Genomic DNA, 25,604 nt, shown 5'->3' on the forward strand with positions numbered 1-25,604 from the left:
GTGTTTTTAGACTGTGACAGGGAGTTCAGTGTACTCAAATGGGCTCCAAAGTCACAAGATCTCAGTCCAGTAGAGCACTTTTGGGAACCGATTTGCACCACGGGTCAGCTGACATCTGCAGTAAATTGTGTGTGATGATGTGATGCCATTATGTCAATATAGAATAGAATAGAATAGCTTTTTATTGTCACTGTTACAAGAACAGTGAAAGGCAGTTTGGCATCTCTCCATGTGTGTGAAGTACACAATAGCGTAAGTATTTACACAATGACAAATTTACATTTACACAAGAAAGATATGTACAAGTTATACATACACCTGCAAACATACACGCACATACATACATATATGTATATATACATATTTGCATCCGTACATGCATACACACACATATTTCCACATACACGCTTACATCTATATACATACACATACATGCCATCTAACTAGCAGGTGCATTGAGAGGTGCAGTGTGATCAGTGATATTGCACATTGAGTGGGGGGGTGCTGTTGGAACTATACTAAATAAGGTTATAATAAATACAGTTTAAAGAGGTAAGGGTGTGAAACAAACTCTGAGGAATGTTTCCAGCAGCTTGTTGAATCTGTGCCACAGAGAATTAAGGCTGCTCGGAAAACCAAGCCAAGCGGGTAACTAGCAAGGTGTAACTAATCAAATCTGGTGTTAAGCAACATATTAATTTGAGTTTAAGCATAATAAACATTTTTGTTCATCAAAAGCTCAGAAAGTACAGTAACCTCAACAGATTAAAGGCAATAACATCCAAATGAAGTCAGGGAAACTATGTAAACCTTCCAATTTTCAGGTTTTGTTCTTTCACTGAAACCTCAGAAATCAAACTGCTTCACCCCCAAGAGAAAAAACAAAAAAATTCCACATCTTATTTTCTCTTATGACTAATTTTTCCTAAAACAACACAAAACTCTCAAAAATAAGAAACACGGAAACCCAAACAGTGCTGAATTCTTTTATTTTACTTTTACAGATTTGACAATTTATTCCAAGTTTCTTAACAGTGAACACATTCACTAAGCACAGCTACCAGAAACTACAAACAGTCCAGTTTTTCCAAATGTACACATGGGATCGGAGAGGAAACATCTGGTACCGGCTTCAGCATGTTCACACCAGTACCGCAAGAGCTGGGGAGGGGATGTATCTCTTTTTAAGTTAGTTTTGAACATTTCTTTAAAACGGCACAATTTATGCTAGTGCTGATGAGAACAATGGTAATTTATAATGTCTGAGTCATATCATACAGCCGATTCTCTCTTTAGTATGGAAATGCAGAGTGAATGAATGACATATTTCTCCTGTTTGAGAGCCCAAGAGAAGCCCAGGGGAACAAGATGCTGCAGCAGCTCTGCTCAACTAAGAAAGTAACACAAAACACTGAATGAATGAATGAAGATGCTTTTTGTTTTTCCTCTGAAACTAGCTAATCCTTTGCAGTGTCCACTGACTTCATCTCTGACACCTGCGCCACACATCAACTTGTAGTGTTAACAAAGAGATGTTCAGTCAGTCAGGACATTAGCTAGAGGAAGCTCAACAGGCTGCATTTGTATGAAAAGAACGGGGAAGTTTGATGGATTTCTTTTTCCAGTCCATACCCATCTATCGTCTATCAGATTTCCTCTGCAGTGTTGAAAAAAGTTCATTTTGATGTCTGTGACACCAACTGCAGGACCAAATGACATGCAATCAAAATAAAACACACATTTATATTCATTTTACAGTGAAAGAAAAAAAACTGCACTGACAGAACAAAACAATGCCACAATGTTCGTTGATCATGTGTGTAAGTCATTCAGATAGCAAGTGATTCAGATAAGGCTTGGTCTACAATGTGCAGCTAAAAATCATGATACGCTTCAATGTTTTTAAACATTCATATAGTTGATTAATTCCTTCATTAACCGTCTTTCTTACGCCTACAAGATATGTTCTCTTTGCACGCGACATACATTAAACCAGCTACAAATCCAACCAATATAACAAAAACATGGTCCCAGGAAAGTGCAACACAAAATAGCTTTACATAATTACTCCACTTAAAATTAGAGTTTGGCATTCGTACTTCAACTTAATAGTTTTTTTCCCCTCTGCGTGTAAATTTTACATCCTTGAAAAGGTTCGAGAAATTAAAATCAAAACTGCAGAATCCAGTTCACGTGTGTTAGGAGAAAATATTCCATCAAAGTGAAATGTGGTTTTTGAAAGGGTAAGGTCACTGGGCAAAATAAGGTTCACATCAAGGCGAGAGGCAGCTTAATACTAATGGCACAACAGGAAGTAAACTAGAAGTGCCAAAAGAAGAGGCAGCAAATGGAGGAAAAGCTGTTTTCACACACAAACTCTGAATAATGGCTGGTGAATCCGGTCAGTGCATCCTTTTACTTCTTTTCCACTGTACCCAGTCTAAACTGGTTTTATACATTTTCTCAAAAAGCACTTGTGCCTAACCCTGACCAGTGATGTCAGTGAATATAGGAGGGACTATCACAAGAAACTGACCAATGACTGGCCTGAGTTCTTCACATGGAAATGACCCAAAATCTGCTGGTAACACTGCATAATAACGGTTTCTCACACCTGCTGAAATGTGAGCTTATTCTCGGAACTGTTTTCACATCAGCACTGGTTCCAGTACTGCTGCCCACATAAGTGGGAAAAGGGGATTTTGTTTAGGTGAGGGTGCCACCTGGGTAATGTAGGAGGCTGGACATGATACCCATTCAGCTCCATAATTAGCTGCACTTTTTTTTTTAACGTGAGCTGGCAGGTTAAATATATTAAATATCTCATGCAACTCTTCTCACAAATCCAGCAGATGCATGTGTGAAAACTACTTCAATCACAACATGGGCAGATTACCAGACAATCGTCCGACACTTCACCTGTGCCCGGGTTTCTCTTCTTTAAAATCAAAAACATGCACTTGGATTTTGCCAAACCCATGCAGTTTAAGTGGGGGCAGCAGGAGTAGCGGTGCATGCAAGCAAACAATCTGAGCTGAAAGAACATGTGCACCTACAACAGAAAGACAAAAAACAAAACTTCTTTGTCACCCTTAACCCAGCTGTGAAACTGAGAAGAGGAATAAATGAACACATTGTTTTTCTGGTAATAAAAGCCCACGTTGGGACATGCTGAGTGAAGGTGGACGGGTAGGAGATGTAAGAGGAGTCGAACAGAGCTGTGTTAGTGAGAGGATGCAGCAGAGGGAATGTAAAGCTCAACAGATTTGCATTAAACTTCATAGAGCCTTTTCCATCTATTCTGCTCAGTAATACATGGCTTTAGATTATCTTAAGAAAATGACAATACTGAAAAAAATAAATAATCGCACAATGACAACAGTAAAACATTTTTATGGCTGTGAGCCAGAAGACAAGAAAAAAAAAAACAGTAAGCAGAGTGTAAGGTTGGTACTCATACAGTATGTGTTCATGCCAGTGTTTCCTGTGACGCTCGGCTTTGGTCACAGCTGTAAACGGTGCAGACTGTCGCAGGTTAAACCCTTTGCAGAGTTTGAACCTCGAACCTTCTCAATCTGTCGTCTATAAAACCTGTGCTACACTTCATATGCCAGACATGCAGGCTAAACATGACAAAAAAACATCTCAAGGTTTAAGACGCGACCTAACAAATAATTATCTGTGCCGGCACTCATTAAAGATACTACATATTTACCTGATATTGACATAACAGCCAAGGAAGCAACTAAAACTTAAACTGTCTCTAAGAAGCTGTTTGCCGTGGGAAAGAGTGGTCCCATCCTTCACTTCGGACACATTCGCTGCAAGGGGGAAGCTTCTAATCTTAAAAAGGGATGTAGCTATAAGTGCAATAAATAAAATACAGGATATATATTATTTATATTTATATATATATTTATTTATGTATAAATAATATAGTACAGATGATGAATTTTGTCTTGGCTTGACGTGTTCAGAGAATAAAACGTACAAAGTGAAACCTGCTCAGTGGTCACCTCAACACGGGGTGGAGAGAGCGCTGACTTTTTCACCTCATCATTCAGCAGCCCTCACACAGGAGCTCAGAATTCACCCAACATGAGGGCAGACTGCTAGACTGACAAATTATAACTCGTGTATCGAGACGACAACAACAACAACTATCTTAATGATTACTGGAAACGCAGATGAAGGATCGATGGAGAGTACTGGAGGCATTGATCTGGTCCTGTGGCTTCTCTAAGAGGCAGGCGTTTTGTACAAGCAGCGGATGATGCTCGGGGCTTACGGCCAGATTTAAACCAGCGGAAATGACCACGTGTGTGCGTATCTGTGCGTTCGTGAAAGAGAGAAGGCGAGTGTGCGTCTGTACGTTCGGAGGATGAAACTACTTTACAGATGTGACGTGTCTGCATTTTTCATGTATGTGCGTGCATGTCCGAGTTTAAACTAGAGAAACTGCTGAAACTTTTCACCTGTTTATTTAAACGTGACTTCAAATCGTGTTAACTTGAGTGAAATTTGCGAGTGTTCGTGGTGTTCTAAATTTTTCGGGGGAGACGGTGACTTGCAAATCCGACTGTGGCCACTAAGACAACATCGCCGCAGGGCTCAGAGTGCTCTCGTGGGCTCGGATTAGACACGGGTGAGGAAGCCCAAGTTGAGCGAGCTGGGGATCTGGATGGTTTCCAGTGCGAGGCAAGAAGGGTTAAACGGGAAGGTGACGGGATAGATCATCTTCGTGTCCATCAACAGCTGGGGACTCTCACAGCGGTCCCGCAAGCGAGTCTGGAGAGAGACAGATGATGGAAAAAGTTCATATGCATTAAAAAAAAGGTAGTAGACAGAAAATATATTAAGCCAGTCTGTTTGAAGACTCGACAAGTAAGAAAAGTTATCTTGGTGCAGAATTTTCAGATTCATGATGATTGCATGATCTTTTGTTCGTAAAGCTGATCAGTGCAGTGACTCAGATCTGAGAGGACCCTTGAGCTCAACATAGTGCCTATGGGAAGTGTTGAAGAACTGTACTTGTTATCAAATTTACAGCCCTCTTATTACAAGATAGCTACCACTGAAAAGTAACCTGTTACTTTAAAAATAAATTACATAAACACCGTCTTTGCAATTATCTATCCAGCTACTGTACATCGACTTTACTTCATTTCACAGCGAGTGGATATTGGCAGCACCCCCTCCACCACATAAACAAGCGCATTCATTTCCATCAGAGCGACGGCTTTAGGCAAAGTAAAAGCTAGCAGTTGTGGTTTTGGAGCTGTAGCTACGTATCACTCTCTTCCTCACCAGCATGTTGCGAATGTAGTTTTAACTTGACGTTATTTCTGACATATTTCTCTCACATGACACATATTAGCACAAAGGAAACTGAATATAAAAGCCATCCCCATCCAAACCTGACCTTAACATGCACACTGACACTGGATGCATTCATCTCTGCAGCTGTGTTGCTCGACGTTTTAGTTACTCAAGCAGAACAGAAGTTTCTGTTTATCAGATGCTCAGAAACACCAGAAAAATGCTGATGTTTTTCAAAGCAGCACACATTCATTGCCTTTACGGTACATGCACTAGTTAACAACAACAGCTGTCTCAAAGACCTCACAATATTAGTGACAAAACCCAAACAATCAGACAGTTTTCTACGAGTGACCGCTTTGAGGAAGAACTTCCTTTTAACAGGAAGATAACCCGAGCAGAGCCAGCCTCGCTGAACTGCAGCTTGCCTGGAACCAGGGGGGAAAAAAATGACCCCAAAACACTGAAGATATAGCAGTATTGAATTGATATAGCCAAAAAAGAAATTACCTGTATGGTTCGTATGAATGCAACTGACACTCTTTCCTCAAACTCGTTGACGGGGGTGTAGAGGTTCAGGACTTTTACGATCTGAAAGACATACGACAGAAAAGTTACAAAACACAGAAAGAGAAACGTTTTAGCTGAAGCTTTAGCTGATAATAATTTAAAAAGATCAGCTTTTATCTGAATGAGGTGTAATGACAGAATATTTTACCTGAGCAGTGGTGAGAGCGTGGCACATGGAGCAGATGGCCTCTGCATCCTCGTCAGTCTTCTTCTTCACCTGCAGCAGCTGAGCGGCCTGGATCAGAGGCTCCAGCGTCTCTTTGGCTCCGCAGGTCATCAGACCTTTGTCTCTGAGCCACTCCTCCAGCTGACTCACGTTGTACCTGCAAACACGCATGATGAGATAACACATCCAGCCTCACTCTGGAGATCTTCTCTGAGCAGCTACACCTCATACCTGATCTGCATGCCTTTGCTCCAGGAGCACATGTCTTTGCGTAGCAGCAGGTTGTTGAGTGTGACAGCGCCGATGATATAAAACTGCTGCTTCACCACCTGCTTGATGAGCTCAGGGTCGGTGCCGTGCTGGCACATGGTGGAGTGGAAGGCGCTGAGCTGTCGCAGGATGGAGTCCAGGGTGTAGGTGCCCTCGTCGGCAATGCTTGACGTCCGTTTACGCAGGCCCGTGGGCTTAACCCCGGACACACCCTGAATGGTCTCGTGCTCCAACATGCCAGAGACTGAGGAAACACACGCACAGGAAGTGTATAAGTACATGTGCTCTACCCGCTTGTTAAATGATGACCAACCGACCCTGATTATAAGTTCAACCCTCTCAGCATGTACTTACTTCTTTTGCATCGAGTCTTGTAAAAATTGACTCTATGTTAGCCCAACTACATCTCTGTAGCTAGCAGCGGGTGCCTGAACATTTTATGGCAACTTCCTAACTTCACCAACCATCTAAAATCTTATTATTTTTCAATCCTCATCTATAATTACATTTATAGCAGTAAATTTATGTATCACATGGATTTATTTCAGAAATTCCTCAGCTAGGACTTTGCATTTTTTCTTTTATGTTGATAGCTTACAGTTATTGCCAACTCCTAACTGCACCTCATAAATCCTCTTTATATTTAACTGAAAAGTGTCTTAAAGCTTGTTTGCATAAAAGAACCAAAGGAGCATTTGAACCACGAAATTACTTATTGAGTGACACACACACACATCACATGTACAGGGACACACCTATCATGGGCTGGAGGATGTTCTCCATGCATTTGATCAGCTGCTGGTAGATCTGGATGGCCAGGTCGCTGATCACTTGTCTGTACTCTGCGAGGTCAAAGTTGGACAGACAGTGCTCGTTCTGCCTCGACGTGTTGTGCTTCATGAATTGCTGAGACAAGCACAGAAAACAATACGTGTTAGAGAAGGTGAATAAATGATGTCAATATTAATCCACGACACAGTCGGTCAATACAAAAAAACAAACAAACAATCAAAACAACAGCTTGTTACGTCAAGCTTTCTATTTTTTGTCCTTTTGGGCATTTTTAACAGATTAGTATATAAACGACTGTAACAGCAAGATAATAAAAGAGATTCCTTCTTCCCGAATATCTAAATACAGTGATACTGACTAGAAAACCCTTGTATGTACTGGAAAGAGACATTTTCAGTGTTTTGTGTATTGTTGTTGGTCTCACCTCGTCTCCGCTGTACTGTTTCAAACAGTGCAGGAAGCGGCAGGTGTTGGCCAGCCAGAAAGAGACGGTCTCAAAATCATCTCCTCGTTTCTGATGAAGAAGAAAACATCAGCAGAAGTTTGTGTTCACTGCAAAACCTTTTTTAGTTCTCTAACGCAAAAAAACATCCAAAAATTTAATGTAAGAACAAAGGAGCTGGAAACACAAAATGTGAACTTTATTCAAATATTTAAAGCATGCGTACCTTTAAGATCTTTTTAATGCTGTTGATGGTTGACGTGAGCAGAGTGCGGACCTTCTGGTCATCGTTGACGTAGTCTGCATGTCTCAGACACATGAACAGGATGTAGGCTGGCAGACCTGGGATCAGATTCACTGCTACCCCACGAGGTTTTAGTTCTGGAGAGATGGAGGAGGGGGGAGTTTATTTGTAGATTTTATTTTGTGTAAACCTTGAATTAATGCTTAATTTTAGAATTATTAGACTATATCATTAATTCTAAATTCTTACCCAGGATGAGGTTCTTAACCAGTTTCATTTCATCCTCCTTCTTGTACTCTAGCATTCCCTGGAAGTCTTTCTCCCTGCGAGGAATGTTGACAGGGTGGATCGGCTCATCCACCATCTGTCCCGGAGATGTCTGGCCTTCGGTTTGACCGGCTGAAAGAAGCATGGCATGTGACAGTCAGCTGACATGTGGTGGAAACAAACATATATGAATAAAGATTTTCAGACTTCGTTTTTTCTCGCTTTACCTCCCATCTCTCCAATCCTCTTTGAGTAAACCTTCAGCTGCTTCTTGAGCTTTCGGATTGTTCTGTCCTGCTTCTCTAGCTGCTCCATCAGATCCTAAAAACACAGCGAGGGACACAAAAGGAGAGAACAGTGAGGACTAACAGACAGCATCATCAGACACAGACTGCTTCGCAATGTCGCCCTCCAGTGGCAACAAGGAGGAATCCTACTCTTCTGTTAGTGGGCTTTGCAGTGGACATCAGCTCAAACACGGGAATCAAAAGGTTAGAAGATGAAGAGAAGAGAATTTAAAAACGTCCTTGGTGTGATTTTTAAATCAACATTAGTGCTGCTGTACTGCTTTTTGTTTGTTTTTTTTAATCAGAGGAAGAGAGGTTGCAGGATTTTCTGGCTGTTAGGAAAAAGAAGAAGGTGCAGCGCTGCTCCGCTGTGAGTTAGAAGACACTGCTGCAGAGAATTAGAGCGACACCCTGCGCCATTTCATTCAGAACAATCTCTGTTAGTTACACACGTGCAAACATGCAGGCAAACACACACGCGGTCTCTACATACAACCATCCGCCGTAAAATGACGACTCGAGCCTCTCGGGATGCCGTGGGGTCGTCTGCCATGAGTTCCTGTCAGGTGACACCATCCACACAAATGAGCATGTGGGACGCAGCTCTGTAGCGGCTGGTTTAGTTTGTGTATGTATGGCCATGAAAGTGACTCAAATCACACAGTCGAAATGCTTTTATTCACATTTCCACCACTGGAAGAGTTTTTAGTCGTGGTCTTATTATTAGTGATGTAACGTATTAGTCAAATGAGCTGTGGCCATCTTTACGGATAGTGTAATATCCACACTGTTGACCGTCCCCCAAAGTCTTCGTAGTCCCAGTTTTCTCAAACCGTAGGGTGGAATGATTATTTCAGAAGTGTTGGTTGGGGGTGTGACCTTTTCTCAGTGGTATGTGGTAATGTATTTACAGCAAATTAAGATTATTCTGTGGGTTTTTGGCGTGTTAATAATAAATAATGTGACTGCAGATTTAATATGTGTGTAAGATATACGAATGGTCCATAGCTGTCAGTAGTTATATGAAGAAAAATGTGTGTATACACACACCTAAAATTCATTCTTAGGTGTGTGTGTATACTGGTAAAAATAAGTGTATTGTTTTTATTTTTATCATTTAAAAATTATGCTGAATTTGTGAGACACAGTTTAGCTCCTCCCCGTATCTGTGTGTGGAAGCTGCAGCGTACCAGGTTCTCGTTGGTGAGCCGGGTGATCTCGTGTTGCAGACTGGCTTCGATTCTGGCCTCTGGAGGCAGCTGCAGATTTTGGGCTAAGAGCTGCTGCTGCCGGTTGTTCTCCTCCTTGACGTTCTGCAGCTCGCTGCGCAACGACTCCACCTCATTATCGTAAGTCCTCCGCTGAGTCTGCAGCTGGTGCTCCAGTAGCCTGAGAGAGGTAAGAGAGAAAGAGACAGAAATCAGCATCATACTGTGAGGGGGAGAAAAGCAGTGAGACGCCCAGTGCAGAAGGGAAAGACAGAAGCTGTAGTTTCCACCAGAAAGTGGTGATTGAGGACAGCAGCAGCAGCATGCTGTGCAGACACTACCAGCAGCCCAGAGTCTGGCCTCTCTGAACAACACTCATTCATTCTCCTCCTCTCTTCAGAGTAAAAGTTTCTCTGTGGAAAACTGAACCGAGCCAAATCAGTACTCAGAGATCGGGCTCAGGAACGGAGCAGGTAGAGCTGACAGAGGTTCAGTTTTCATTCAGCAACCAACATGCAGTATTTCTATCATTTTATGAAAACTACAGTAGCAGTTAGTACAACAGCAGCACTTCATACACTTTATTAAAAAAGAACTTTGACTGCCTTTCTTGGTGAATATACATTGTTTTTGTGTTTTTCCATCAATTTCTCCGATGCAATCCTTTCTTGCTGATGCCTTTTAGGTATCGGTCATTTTATGCACTACAGTTTATAAAATGACTTCTATTCTTTTACTAGATTTTATGATCCATTTGTTTTTCTGCATGCATAAATCATTTTATAATACACCTGTATGAAGATGATTAGCAGATATTTCTTCTTGAGAGTTTGTCCAACCAGTCTACATGTGTTTTGTGGACTTGGAGAAGGCATTCGCCCACATTCCTCTAGATGTCCTGTGCTTTGGGAATACGGGGCTATCGGCTCTGGTGGGGATTGTACTCGTGTGCAGCCGCCTGCTTGTCACTGATTCTAAAACGTTTTAAAGTTATAGTAGTCTGGGTTTTATTTCTAAAACTTTCTAAAAATATTCCTCGGGAGAAAATTTTTTTTGCTTTAAAATAAAAAGCACCACTGTGGCTCTATCAGCACCTCACATAGCTCAAGGTAAAAAATGTGTTTGAACTCTTTATTATGTATTTAAAGTACTGCACACACACACACACCACAGTGCAACCCCCTCAGAGAAAAATAACTGCTCTGACACTAACAGACCTCTCAAGATTTAAAGACAAACACTGTAAAAAATTAAAATGTTATTTATCTTGAAGCATGCAGAAAGTGATTAACCTCAGTCAATGTCTATGAACAACAGTTAAGAGTTTTTTAACGATAGTAAGCAGTTATTGAGGAAACACTTGAGTGGAAAAAAAATTCAGCCCATCTAACTTCACAAGCTGAAGGCATCACAGCATAAAAGGAAGAAGAATTGCAAAGTGAACTGACGTTTAACAAGCTTTCATAGCTGCATAAAACACGGTTAGTAGAGTACAAAGACAAATCCTGCTGTACTGTCAGAAATAAATCTAGAAACTAAAAACAAACCAGAGCTTTGTATCAGTGACTGTACATTACGCAACACCTAAAGAAAGTTTCAATTTGTAGCACCCTGTGAAGTGTGTGGCAGAAACAATAAGGAAGACAAATAATCAGAAGGCAGTCAAAATAAACAGACTGATGTGAGAGAAATGAAGTGTGAGAGAGAAACGTGAGCGAAGAAAACCAACGGGTCACATCCTTTCCCGTGAAAAAAGGCAAATGTATCATGCTCAAAAACACCGTTAAACCTGATGGTCTCCTTCAAGCCCTGATTAACCAGCCACAGCTCTCCGTCCTCATTCAGCTTACGTAAGTCTGGAGCAGCAGATCTGACCGACACACAACACAAAGCAACATGAACATTACAATGGCAGAAAGAAACGTGAAGGGTGGTCGGGTGAGCGGGACCACATGAGCAAGAATATTTATCTGAAGTGTGATAACATCCTGCATCTGGTCTTCAACACAAAATAATAATAAAATACTAATTTGTGTGATGTCATAAAGTTAAAGGAAGAAACCCTGTAAAACCTGATGTACTGATGATGTGTGAAGTCCTATTTCTGACTCAATGCATTTCAGTAATACATTAAAGTGGACCTATGCCGCTCATTTCTAACCCCTTCTGTCTTTTACAACAGCTGCAGCAATCTTGCCGCCTTACTGTTACAAGGTTAGAACAGGAGGTGGTGCTTCTGTGCCTGAAATGACCAAATTAGAGATAACTACTTTCACAGGGATCACAAAGAGTAAAAAAGACAAAGAAACATCTGAAACAGAGGCTTTAGTGTCAAACCTGAGATTATGGTTGACAGAGATTAGATGTACATATGCGGACCTCATTACTGTAACAGTATGTGCACAACAGAAAATAAATGAATTAGCAGTACTTTATATGAGTGTGAGTGAATGAGTTTGTTCTTGCATTTACTGAGTGATCCAGTGACTGAACATGGTAGTCAGTGGGAACAGAAAAGGTCAAGAAATGGGACACAAACAGAGGGATGAATGCAGCGATGCAAAGTTGAACTTTTAGGGAAGCTCTACTGTAAATCAACATTGTCGCTGTTGATATTTCTAATCTGATGCCATTGATCTTATCAGCTGTCAAACATTTGGCCTCATTCAATAAAATGTGCATGTGTTACTGTGTACAGTAATGTTTACGCTTGCAAGATTACTTTCAAATTTAGCTCCCATCGCCTCCGTGTGCAAATCCAAATCATTCTAAATTGAATGGCATGTGGCTGTTTTTTGCTGTCTAGAAACTGTCATGCTCCATTTCTCTATGAAGTCGAGAGTGAAAAGGGAAGCAGGTTGCTAAAAAAAACAAAACAAAAAAAACAAAACAAAAGGGAGTGTGAGCTTTGAGGTAGAAGCCAGAAAAGGCACACTTTTCTGAAGTGTGTCCTTAGGAGTGAAAAGCTTGGACTGCAATAACCGAGGCAGTAAATATTGTGTCTCCAGAGACTCGGAGCGAAAGGTGAATTGGGCAAAAGTTTCGACATCAGAGCTGTTGTGAAAACTTGGAAACAGATCAGAAGAAAAAGGAGGAAACGGGTGAAGGACGAGCACCACCTGATCCATCAGCCCAAGCCATTTATTATGCCAAAGTAGCATTTAGTAAAGAGGCGATGTTAACTGTCAATTAGGATGATTTCTATTAAATTAATAGTGCCAAATATGCTTGGATTATTTATTTTTTAATAAAGTCACCCTAATATGCTATGCTTTCGGCAAAAATGTGTGTGAGACAGAAGGACCCTCATGATTGTCTGAGGCTGCTATAAACCAGCTTTCAGGAAAAAATATGGATGAATCTGGGATTTCTGCACGAAATGTTTGAAATGTTCAAACGCAGATTTGTGAATGAGGCCTAATGTCTACACTGTTCTGAAGCCAGTAAAATTATTATGAGGAAAAGTGAATTGATTTAACATTTTACAACTCAGAGTTTGTAACATTTTACCCTTTTCCCTTTAGTTGTGCACACAGACTGTATATAAAAGATGGAAGCCCTGCTGTGACGTCCGAGTGTTTTGGCCTTTACTATCTTCCTGTTTTGAAATTGGATTAGCAAAGGTCACATCTAATTAAGCCTTTAAAGCCTGAACCATTAAATAATAATTACCAGAAAATTAACATTTTTTGAAAATGGAAAATTCTGTGTTGAACTTTGTGATAAAATTTTTAAAAAGATTATAAATTAAATATTAATTTGCAAACATGAGCTTTAATTTTTTTTTTCATATTTGCTACATCAGGTATTTTTTCTTGCAGTGTATTGTGTAATTTATTTCGGGTTTTTGGAGGGTGGAGTGGGGAAATCACAGTGATCAAGTCTCAAAAACTCAGAAGTTACTAATGAAGACAATAAATTACAACATGGGTATCATATAAGATCTGAATAATAATAAGACTTGAACCAAGTGATTGAGACGAAAAAAAAAACTTTCCAATAGATTTCTCTCTATAGTAACTTTGTTTGCAAACTCAGCCACTTCTGCATCTCCCTCCTTGCAGCTTCCACTTCCATCCTTCAGTCTGTGGTTGTGTGTAAACGCACGCTTCCTTACAAGTACGCTGTGCATCGCTGTTTTAGCGTAATAATGAAAACAATCAAAACATAAATGAATCATTTCATGCACCATTCATGCCAAACTCCTATAAAGCTGAGGCCGAAGCTCTTCTACATCGGGATCTAAACTGTGGCACGGTTAGTCACTTTGGGCGTAAAAGTCAAACCGAAACTCAAAGCCGTCTCCCTCGCTGCTCAGATAGTTTCATGCTGTTATGTGAAGCAGGTCCTGCTGTAACTACAGCACCGTGAATACAGAGATAAAGTCACAACAACTGTAGAGCCATTAAAGTGACAGAACTCCTTGTTTTAAAGAAGAAGAAACTCTGCTCCAGTTCATGCTGAACAGTTTGACCCATGCAAAACATTTTCTCACTTCCCTCATGAGCCACATAAATATTCTCGATGTCAGTAAGTTAAAAACACACAATGTCCTATTTCTGTTGGGCCTAAACAGAATCTAATATTTTATTTTGCAGCGTGTTCTCACTCCTGCGTGTCAAATATGCCGTTTTTGCCGTCTGTCCACCATTACGTACAAGAAGTTACAAAAACCTGCTTTAGGAAGCTGAAGGGTTAATCACCCAGAAAATGTCTTCACGTCCTACTTCACTTTTTAAAACCTTTTTTCACTTTCTTTTTTTAAGCGTTAGAAGTCAGTCATATGCATACAGTATTAAAGACAGAAAATTAGGGGACTAGATTAGTTTATCCTAATAAAGTTCTTTCATCCTCATCATAGTTCATTGTAATGAAAATGTCTTCATGAGCTATAATTGTTTATTTATTACTCTAAAGGGAGGACAGATGCAGCAGTATTATATTTTCCAAACAAGTTCTACAAAAAAAATCAATATAAAATTAACATATTTCCATTTTTTTCAGTATTTTCAAAATGTTCTGAGTCTCAGAAGGAAGGTCAAATGTTCAATTTCACACATTTTCTGAACTATTTTTAAACCATTAAAGGATTTTTTTTTAGATTTTTTCTGTAACATTTTTCTATCTGTCATATTTTTCAAATCCAATTGGCACACTTCCCAAATAAATAACACTAAACCTAATCAGTCAGCTAGTTTCCAATCAGTAAGCAGAAATTACAGATCAGGCCCACAATATACCAAAATGATGTGAACTTTTCTTTTCTCCTTCATTTTTCCCTTTCACTTTTACTGGTAGGTTTGGTTTAGACACTAAACGCATTAGTTTATGAAAAACTAACAATGAGTTTGGTAAGACACGCCGGCGGCATTATTTGACGCTGTGATAATGAAAACAGGCGCGTTATTCATCATGCTTTTAGGGCCAAAAAAACGTTACGCTCTGCTGCATCAGCACTACAGCCTGAAATCAGCTGCAGTAACATCTGTCATTTATAACCCAGTATTTCAGCGACAGCGTGGCCATGCATGCTCTGCTCCACGATGCATCGGCCACGTCTCATCGGTTACCTCAGCCTACTCAGGAGATCACTGACTTCCATCTGCTGACGCATGAACCTAGGAGATCTGACAGGACAAACAGGGATTCACACACACATCGCACACACACACACACAGTGCTCACACATACACGGTATCATAATGGCACTAGAGCATACAAAGGTTGATGTGAGTCAGTGGAGGACAATGAGTAAAGACATGGAGGTGAGGAAGAGAAGTGGCTGTAAAAAGTACCTGTTGGTGTCTTTGAGGCCTACGTAAGCTTGCTTGACTTCGTCATCCTTCAGTTTGGACACGTCATCTTTATACACTGAAGGCTCCGTCATGGTCTCCTGGAAATAAGCGAAGAGACAATAGAGAAACAATACTTGTCACTTGTGATCAAAAGTTTTGATGTTTTTTGGGATACATGACCAAGAACCATTTCAATGTTCACCTAATGAGACACTGGTAGCCAGAATATATGTATATCTAATACATATAATATTGGCAGCTACAGTACTGCAGTTATCGGCTTTTTAAAAAAAAACATCTGAAATATCCTTCAATCAATTGTGTTAATTTGTTCAAGTATTCATGACAAACTCATATTATTCAAAAACCACAATTTCAACTTGCAGGGAGCTTTCATACTGAACTACAACACACACACACACACACACACACACACACACACACACACACACATACACATACACATACACATACACATACACATACACATACACATACACATACACATACACACACACATACACACACAAAGACAAAGGACAAGACAAATGTATAATCCACAGGTGATGACAGTGTCTGATTATAAATATGACTATTATGTCTTGATTCTCTAATTTTACTTCTTTTAATTATCTGTTCTTTTCCTTTCTTTTAATTTTGTAATTATAGTATTGTATCCTTTAATTTGAGTTATAAATAAATACACATAAATACTGCTTGGTGTCAGATGAGCCCCAGTCTCCTCATAAATCTTAACTTGATCTGATATTAAAGTGATTTAGATCTGTTTACAGCTCATTATGTTGTATTGAACAGTTAGAGTTAAGAGCGGCTTAAACTCTGAATTCATATTAACATTTAAAAGCAGAACCTCTATGCTACAGTCAGATATCCATTATATTCAGGTAAATATTTATATATTATATAAAACTCACTAATTCTACACATGTAATGTTAGCCAAATATGCATTTTTAAAATCTATTACTTATGTCTACTTAAACTATCACTTTTTAGCAAATCTATACTGATCACAGATTCACTGGCCACACATTTAAATGATGCTCAAGTGATACTAGGGGGCCTAAAGTGTGTCAAGAGAATATTTCCCACACCACCAGCAGCCTGAACTGTTGATACAAGGCACAACAGGTACATGTTTTCCTGTTATTTTACCATTAAAATAAATTATAAAGTATTTTCACTAGTAAATTTATGTATATCAGCTTAAAATTAATCAGGCTGTCTTGACTATGTTTACACCCCTAAAGGCACTGAGCTGCTGTAATGTGGTCGGTTGGATATTTGATTAACAAGCAGTTAAACATCTTTGTACCTAACAAAGTGGCCATTGAGAGTCTATCCAATATTAAGCTACATTCATTCAGTTATCTTTAGTAAAGGATTTCTCACTTATTTTCAGATTCTTACCCACTTACTTAACTTTGTATTACAACATTTAATAACTGGTTATAATTGCTCCACACGGAAATATCAGTAATTTCTTTGACCTTTCTACTTTAGTCTTCAATTTAGGTTACAAATTTTCACACAGCTTCAAGAGAACAGGAGTTAATGTGTTTCACCGAGTGTGTGAAAGCAGTCAATGGCAGCAAGTCGCATCTCTTCATTCCACAAAGTTAAACAATGCAGAATAAAAGACAATAAAAGACAACTGAATGAGGAAAGCAGTTGTTTTATGTCGTTTTTCAGTTAATTTCTTTAACATCATTGCTGATAGCGTCGTCGCTGTAAATGGAAACCAGAATAAATGCTGTTATTCTGTGTTTCACAGAGATGCCTGAGGATGTTTCATTCACAGCACAGACCATGAAAAAAAATGTCAAATACTCGTGGTTGATGCAATTTTTCAACTGTACCTTCTCATCCTGTGGGGAAGCATGAATGGAGGAGAGAAGGTGGAGACGGGGCAGTTAGGCACGATGGACAGTGGAAGCATTGTCAATACGCAGCGTGAACAGTGATTTTCCCCCAAAAAACAAAAGTAGAGTTCACGTGTCGAATAAATAAAGACTCGTTTTAAGATCCTAAGATCAATAAAGTTTTAGGGGTTTCCTGGATGACATAAACACAACAAGAGTTATAAATTAAAATTAGAAAAAAATTCTTTGGGTCAATAGAATTGACCCATTTTTTTGTTATTTGCTTACTAACAACAACAACAAACGCAGACAGGGATGAAAACACACAAATATGAGAAGGTGGATGTAAAATAGCAGCATTTCATCCACCTTCACAGTTATGAGACCTTGTAAAACACGACAACATGCCAAACACAAGACCCCTTTTTGTTTTTCTCTAATGAATGTGAACAAAACAAAGAATATCAAGTGCTGTCTCTACCTTGTGGTGCATGGCCTCCTTCTGACTGACCAGCTGGGAACGCAGAATCAGCACCTCCTCCTTGCGGACCTCCAGCTCCTCACAGGAGGCGCTGAGCTGTTCCAGGAGCACCTTGTAAGCTGGCGAGCCCGGAGCACCGGCACCTGTAGCAGCATTACCGAGCAGACTTTTCCTCATCTCTTCTAGGTTATGTTTCAGCTTCTTGTTCTCTGACTCGAGCTCCTGACGCTGAAAGATGGAGTTACAGTTAGAATTACAAGCAGAAAATTAGACTTTGTTTTAATTTGCTGTATAAAAAAAGCTGATGATGTCATTCAGAGGAGTGAGTGGAGATTAGGACACCTATGGTCATGTTACTTACCTTCAGGGACTCGTACTCCAGCTCAGCCCCACGAGCCTGAAACAAAAACACGTTTATATACTTTTAATGTGTAGTGATAATTATTTATGTAGATGATTTTGGTCTGAGTTGTATTTTTTTTACCATAACAGTCACAAAATTATTTTATAAGTATTGAGGAAGACCTGAACCTGAACAAGCTCTAATTATATTCTATATCATCTCAAATATCCATCATCTGACTGAACTGCAGACCTTTCAACTTTTGGTTTTAGATCATCTGTTTTTCAGTGAGTGCAGTGAAAATGGGTGAAGGTACCATGGCACTAGCCCGCTGCAGCTGCTCCTCTCTGTTTTCCAGTTCGTTGCGCAGCAACTGCTTGTCTTGCTCCAGCTCTGTGACACGTTTCTGCAGCTTGAGAGTTAGCGAGGTGTCGATTCCTCGTGTCACATCCTGCATGTGAGAGAAAGGATTACGAATGTGCCACATGAAACGTATTTAAATGCAAATGCTTAAAGCACATAAACATCAACTATAATAACATTTTCAAACACTAATATTAAACATCTCCTAACTTGTATTCCAGTTAGGGTTATGCTTTACTTTAACTGTAATGATTTGTTTCCCTAATAGTTGAAACTCCATCTTCAGATCACACTTTTTAACTTGACTCTGCTTAATATTAATTTTCTTACTTCGCGGCCACGGGTACCGTCTTCCAACTCGGCGTACTCGGAGTTGTACGTGTACTCTGATTCGTTGCTGCTGTGGGTAGAATCTGTTCTCCTGTGGCCAGGCTTCGAGACGTTCTGCAGACAAAAGAGGAAATAAGCCTTTTAATTTTAACAAGTATTGACTCGCACTCACTCTGCTGCGCCTGCAGATTAAAAGTGCAGTTAGGCACTGAACACTACCAAGCATCTGCCTTCCACAGAGTCTATGAAGAGTCAGTATTTCTGCTGTTCTCACCTTTTCTGGAAGCTAAACATTTAAACAAAGGTGTAGAAATGTGTCTCATTGTTTGCAGTACATGGGCAAATGTGTTGCTCACCGAAGAAAGAGCCATCTCCTCCTTGAGGTCGTCGTATTTCTCCTCGAGGCGAAGGTGTTCGCTCAGGAGATTCTGGTAGCGAGAACGCTCCTCGTTCAGGTCGGTCTCCAGCTGTTGAGTCTCCTCTGCTATCGCACGAGTCATTTTCTCTGAGGGGTAAAACATAAAGAACAAGTCGTTTCAAACTTTGCAAAGATGAAATTAACTGAGCTGTTGGATGTAACTTACATGTATGTGATAATGCGTACCTGTCATCTGCTGACTCTGTTCCTGAATCAACCGATTCAAGTCGTCCTTCTCTTTCTTCAGCAGCCCGTTCTGATCCTTCAGCTCTGCCACCATCTAAAAACACACAAATGTGATCCTTTCATCACAAATGATTAAACCTATCGTACAGATCATATTGCGTGGGACACATTTGTTGCTGAGATTTCTTTTTTTAAACTAGACTCTTAGCTTTGTAAGAATAATCTCCAGAAATGAAATGTAATGATAGATGTTATGATAGCGTTGCAATGAATCTGACTCGGTCTGTGCTGTTCTCCAATGTCTCTTCGCAATAGTGGAGTCAACTCAACTGTGTGCAGTGGTGTGTTATTTTTCTATCCAAAAGCAACATTTCCAACACTTATGTCCCTTTAAACCTAAATCTATGTCCTGCAAAAAGCACATCAGTATTTGTGGAGGGATTTCACTCTAAGGGAAACTAAACATAAGTAAAAACAATAACAACAAAAAAAAATATGTATCTTTGATACAGTAGCTTAACACACTAACAGTACTTTGGCCTAATGAGCAAAAAGAAAATTAAAAATATGAAACTAACACAACTCCTTGGGTCTTCAGTCTAATAGCCTTCACTGGCAACAGTGTAAAGAAAGAAAGCAATGTAAACTAGAGAAAACCACACACATACACCAGCTGTCTCACTAAATCACTACTCTCCTGTGCTCATCTGCCCTGGGGCAATACTGCCCTCTGAGCCCACCATGTGCCCCTCTCCCCCCGGTTCGCTCTGGCTCCTGAATTGCCAATATGTGTAGTCAAGCAAAAAAAGAACACACTTTTGTGATAAACAAGATATATTTCTCCTGGAGACTAGCGGGGACTTGACTTATTAGGGGTCACTGTTGATTCTAGTTTCAAACTAATAATGTGGATTTTTGAAGTAGTCTCAGAGACATGAGAAAGAGGAGGGGAAAGAGAGGCAGAGAAAGAAAAGCCATGTGACTAAATTCACCCGCAGCAAGCGAGCGTTCAGTATGCAACCAAAATATGTGGAAATTAATAAAGGAAGAGAAAGAAGTGGATGAAAGTGAAGAGAAATATGAAGATGCTATATATTCATGGTGCACAGAGATGTGTCAAGTGGCTCCTGTCTTACTTTCTCCATTTCGTCCCTGTAGCTTTGCGCCCAGTCCTCGATGGTCTTCTTCTCCTGCTGCGTGGCACTCAGCTCCTTCTTCAGCCTCTCCAGCTCCTCCAGCAGAGATGACACCTGGTTGGCTTTGTTCTTGGCATCTTCCTCCACCCCGCGTAGCCGGCTCAGCTCGCCGCGCATTCGCTCGCTCTCCACTGTGTAGGAACTCTCCAGGCTGACTAGCCTCTCGTTGACCAACCGGTTTTCCTTGCTCTGGGTGTACAGGATAAAAGTTAAGCTAAATAAAAACCCTCAAAGAGAACAAAATAAATAGATAAATGAATGAATGAATAAATAAATAAATAACACGACAGGTCAACATGTTACCTGCTCGTCGATCTTCCTCTGCAGCTGCATGATCTTGTTCTCCATGCCTTTGTTGAGTTTCTTAAAGTGTTCGACTGAGCGAGCCTCAATCTTCAGCTTCTTCAGCTCACGCTTGGCCCTCATCCTGCGGATGCAGCACTGCAGGTAGACGATGGCTTCCAGGCAACGCTTGTACCAGCACCGGGCCAACCAGCCACGAACGTGCTTCTGAATGATTACCGCCTTGTGCTCCCGCAACAGCTACAGCCACACAGAAAGGCAGTGATAGAGAGGAAAAGAAATATGAGTACAATAAAGTGAATTTTAGAAAAATTACACTTCCTTCCATCCACTGAAAACTGAAAACTGTGCAAACATAGAATAACAGAATATAATATTAAAAAACAGGAGTGTTTTCATGACTCACCGCCTGATACTTCTGCCGGGCCATGTAAGCTCTGAGGATGGTTTGCATGGCCAGAGCGGCTGCCTGCTTCTGCTTGTAGCGTTTCCTCTCCACATACATCCTCTGGTACTTCTGGATGATAGTGGCTGCCTGAGTGCGGCGCAAGAACTTGGCCAGGCTGAGGAGAAGCAAGGGTCAGGATTTCAATTTCTGTACACCTCTAGTATTTAGCTGGATAAAATGTTAAGTGCCACAGTTCTCACCAGCGGGCCTGGTATCCTCTGGTGAACCTTTGGATGGTAATGGCGGCACTGCGCTTGCGCAGGTACTTCTTGCGTGCCAACCAGCAGCGGATGGTTTTTTGGATGCGGATACAGGCGGCACGCAGCTTGTCTGCCCTCAGCTTCTCCAAGTAAGCCACCTGGCCGGCTCTGAAGAAGATCTTAGTCTTACCAAACTGATATTTATCCTGGTCCTAAGGGACAAAAGAAGCAGTGATCAGAGGTGAAACAAAACTCAATCATGATTTCAAAGTTGTTTTAATCTGTTGTTTTATAACAGAGAACTGTAAAATGAAGGAAGGGACCAACTATCTGACCTGCACTAATTTCTCCAGAACGTTCTTGCAGGTCAACTTTTTGTCAGCGAGGACGTCCTTCTGCTTCATCAGCACTCGGTAACGGCTGAAGAACTCCTGATACGTCCATCTGACAAACAAACACAGACGCTTACAATCTGATCCTTTCAATTTATCAAACTGAAATACTTCAAATACCAAAAGCCTGAAAGATCCAAGTATTTGGAGTTTTGGTCGGCAGACTCTTTGATCTCAGGGGAAGTTATTTTAGTTTTTTTGCATTGAGCATCACATTGAGGGAAATGGTACTAAACTGTCTACATTTTGATATGCAAAATATTCATATCTCAAATTATAACTTTAAAAAAATATATATACAATTTATTCAGTAGTGCTGGGAGTGTGAAGTTTTGCTGTTTGTTGTATAGTTGTCTCTTTAATTAAAAATTTATTTAATACACTATGTTTTGGTTTTGATTTTGTTTTCCTCAACTCATTTTCACCTTTATTATTACCTCACCACGTCTCCTGGATTGTCTGGGGAACGTAAGAACTGTGCACATACTGGGGAAGCTCACGGTGAGATGAGCAGTGACAGCATTTTTGAGACTCTTCACCTTGTCTATGTCTATATGAGTGAGTTAATTCAGTCAAAAATCTCATCACTTCGGCTGATCCAACTGCTTGCACTGGCCTTCTGCTATCCAAATGTTATATTTCTTCTATATGAATTCACATTAAATAATTAGACGTTTACAGTGTGAGTCAGTCACAGTGTTGCTGGGGTGCTTCAGTACCTCGATGGGAAGCCTGCAGCAGAGATGCGGATGGTTTCCAGGACGCCGCAGGCTCTGAGCTGCTGCACCGCACGTTTGGGATCAAACCTGCCGAAATCGAATAACCACAGCCAATGTGAATCATATATACACAGTTTTGTACAATAAAACACTGCATAAACATGCAGTGTTACCGGTGTCTGAAATTTAAACAGAGAACTTGAAAAAGAGAAAAATATTCCTACAAAAACAGCAGATTATAAAACAACGCTGAAACTCACGAGAAGGCCAACTTGAAGTCATTGGGTTTGATACAGCGTACGTAGTGAGGAGTGGTTGCGTTCAACGTGTCCATCAGCATTTGTAGAGAGTTACGAAACTACAAGAGAGGATCATCATCACCATCATCATCATCGTCATCATCATGACCCAAATCCCTTTTATAAAATTAAGATGAAAGTCTTTAAAGTTCAATAAGTCACAATTAACAGGCTTCAGATTTCCTAAAATAAACTCATAAGAAAGATAAAATACTGGCAACTGCTTGTGCTTCGCCTCAGTCTCCTAGTAGATACGCCCATGATAACAACTTGAAACTCTTACGTCACCTTGTTCTGGAGTTGTCGCATTCACAAATTTACATGTCCACGCCTAATGCCCACGGACACCCACATAAATACAACACTGATCGTCAGCTAAGAGAAGTCCAGCTAAGAGTGAGACAGCCACCTGACAGCCGACAGTCTTCTTGTGCTCTTTGCTGCTCGTGTCCCGGCTCTTGTCGGGTTTGATGCTGAGACGGGTGCGGCCCCCGGTTCCCTGGACATGACCAGTGGGGCTGGTTGCCTTCTCCTCGTCCTGGAACAGCTCCACCAGCAGGTCAAACTAAAAACAACAGCCCACTCATAGTTAACAGCTGATAATGGCATGAATCCTCAACGATAAGGTGCATCTCTGCTGCTGCCATATTGCTCAGGGATTCTGATTACTGGTTGTAATGTGGTTTGATGGACAATACCACACTTTTCTGCTGCTTTTGAATTTCCCAGTGGAAATAATAAATAAATAAATAAAAACACAGATAATAAAAGTTGAACATGTGAGAACTTATCTTACTGTCTGAAATCTTACTGTCCCAAATATGTTTAATTTAATATATCACAATAAGCAATCCTTCTTTTTAGATGACTTAAAGTTCATAAACAAAGGCTTATCTCTGACATATATCTAAAATAAGCATTTGGGTAATTCTAATTTAGCAGTATCCAATATTGTAAACACACGTCTACTATCTAAAACAAACCAAACAGCCTCTGCCTTTGCCTCCACAGACAAAAGTACTTTAGGAGGTCCAGCTCCCCCTGAGGAACACGGCGACTGCAATGATGCATCATTCTTACATGCGTCTACATTTATGCATGGCATCACACACTGCAGATAATACTGACTTACTGATATTTCATTTTGTTTCAGTAATTAGGCTTTAGTGCAACTCCTATAAATCACAAATGATTTTTTTAATACTGCCATGCATTCTGATTTTTCTTACTTACCGTGCAGGGCATACTGGCTTACAAAGCAGGACAGCAGCTCCATTTTTGCGACACTGAAAACCATCACTATGAGGACTTACTGTAAAATCCCAATTCCGAAAAATGTTTGGACACTTTGTTTGCAAATCCCATAAACCCATATTTTACTTACAACAGAACATATAAAAATGTATCAAGTGTTTAGATATCTGAGAGATTTTACTGTATCATGAAAAAACATTGGCTCATTTTGAATTTGATGGCAGCAACACGTCTATAAAAAGTTGGAAGCGGTGCAGCAAAAGGCTGTTAAGTAAAGTGGTACTAAAAAGAAACAGCTGGAGGATAATAACAATCAGGTTAACTGGCATCAGATCAGCAACATGGTTGACCATCTTAGAGAGGCAGAGTTTCTCAGAAGTAAAAGTGGCTAGAGGCTCACCACTCTACAAAAAACTGCTTCTACAAATTCTGGAAGAATTTCAGAATAATGGTCCTCAACATAAGATACTGAATATCTCATCATCTACAGTACATAATATCAAGTAATTCAGAGAATCTGAAGAAATCACAAGGGACAAAGCCAGAAATATCAATACTGGATGCTTATGGCGGCACTGCATTAAAATCATGCATGATTCTGTCATGAAATCAATGCATGGGCTCGGGAACACATCCAGAAATCTGTCTGTGATATCCATCAAGCTCCATAATACAAAGAAGAAGCTGCATGTGAACACGATCCATAAAGTCCACTCTCTTCTTTGGGCTGAAGCTTATTTAAAATGGACTGAGGCAAAGTGGAAAACTGTTCTGTGGTCCGAACTAAAAAGGAGAGGTGCCATCTGACTTATTAGGCACTCCGTGATAATATGGAGGTGCGGTGTAGCCAGTGAAATTAGCAGCTTTCACATCTGGAAAAGCACCATCAGTGCTGAAAGCTTTATACACATTTTAGAGCAACATATGCTCCTACGCAGATGATGTCTTTTTCAGGGAAGGCCTTGCATATTTTAGCAAACTGATGCTAAACCACATATTACAAGTAATACAACAGCACGGCTCCGTAGTAGAAGAGTCTTGGTGCTGAACTGGCCTGGCTGCAGTCCAGACCTTTCACCAACTGAAAACACTTTGAGCATTATGAAGTGTAAAATACACCAAAGAAGACCCAGGACTCGCAGACGCTTACAGACCGTTGTGGTAAACTTTTTTTTTTTTTCTTATATTGGCACATTTGATATGTTTTGGCTGAATAAAATATGGGTTTATGAGATTTGCAAATGATTACATTCTCTTTTTATTTACAACTTTTTTGGAGTTGGACTTGTATGTTTTAAATTTACAAATGCAGTGTGGAGACATCAGAGTGAGTTAATTAATCACAACAACTTCGGACAAAAAAACAAAACAAAACAGCTCAAACGCAGTTTGAGAGTTTAAGTAGAAGAGTGAAAAGATATTGGTCAATTT

The 25,604-nt window shown here is 40.2% G+C and overlaps 1 protein-coding gene across 8 annotated transcripts in view; it reads right to left on the reverse strand.

Annotated features, from left to right (window-relative positions):
* Window positions 1-972: 972 nt before the first annotated feature.
* Window positions 973-25,604, reverse strand: part of myo5aa (myosin VAa) — a 63,221-nt gene continuing 38,589 nt past the window's right edge. For 3 of the 8 annotated variants that reach the window (XM_031743039.2, XM_039612340.1, XM_039612334.1), the window contains 27 exons: window positions 23,329-23,484; window positions 22,881-22,978; window positions 22,621-22,707; window positions 21,845-21,953; window positions 21,510-21,721; window positions 21,268-21,424; window positions 20,862-21,101; window positions 20,499-20,747; window positions 19,363-19,456; window positions 19,115-19,263; window positions 18,759-18,872; window positions 18,382-18,516; window positions 18,084-18,119; window positions 17,723-17,950; window positions 15,361-15,458; window positions 11,355-11,435; window positions 9,548-9,746; window positions 8,851-8,916; window positions 8,298-8,391; window positions 8,053-8,202; window positions 7,786-7,940; window positions 7,542-7,631; window positions 7,081-7,231; window positions 6,287-6,569; window positions 6,038-6,212; window positions 5,830-5,910; window positions 973-4,788 (listed from right to left, as the gene is read on the reverse strand). In XM_031743039.2, coding sequence (XP_031598899.1) covers window positions 4,636-4,788; window positions 5,830-5,910; window positions 6,038-6,212; window positions 6,287-6,569; window positions 7,081-7,231; window positions 7,542-7,631; window positions 7,786-7,940; window positions 8,053-8,202; window positions 8,298-8,391; window positions 8,851-8,916; window positions 9,548-9,746; window positions 11,355-11,435; window positions 15,361-15,458; window positions 17,723-17,950; window positions 18,084-18,119; window positions 18,382-18,516; window positions 18,759-18,872; window positions 19,115-19,263; window positions 19,363-19,456; window positions 20,499-20,747; window positions 20,862-21,101; window positions 21,268-21,424; window positions 21,510-21,721; window positions 21,845-21,953; window positions 22,621-22,707; window positions 22,881-22,978; window positions 23,329-23,484 — 3,840 coding nt within the window. In that variant the 3' untranslated portion in view covers window positions 973-4,635. The remainder of the gene's footprint in view (window positions 4,789-5,829; window positions 5,911-6,037; window positions 6,213-6,286; window positions 6,570-7,080; window positions 7,232-7,541; window positions 7,632-7,785; window positions 7,941-8,052; window positions 8,203-8,297; window positions 8,392-8,850; window positions 8,917-9,547; window positions 9,747-11,354; window positions 11,436-15,360; window positions 15,459-17,722; window positions 17,951-18,083; window positions 18,120-18,381; window positions 18,517-18,758; window positions 18,873-19,114; window positions 19,264-19,362; window positions 19,457-20,498; window positions 20,748-20,861; window positions 21,102-21,267; window positions 21,425-21,509; window positions 21,722-21,844; window positions 21,954-22,620; window positions 22,708-22,880; window positions 22,979-23,328; window positions 23,485-25,604) is intronic. The other 5 variants (XM_039612351.1, XM_039612344.1, XM_039612353.1 and 2 more) reach the window with 3 other exon arrangements.

The sequence above is a fragment of the Oreochromis aureus genome, linkage group 1, assembly GCF_013358895.1.
Source record: "Oreochromis aureus strain Israel breed Guangdong linkage group 1, ZZ_aureus, whole genome shotgun sequence".
NCBI lineage: Eukaryota > Metazoa > Chordata > Actinopteri > Cichliformes > Cichlidae > Oreochromis > Oreochromis aureus.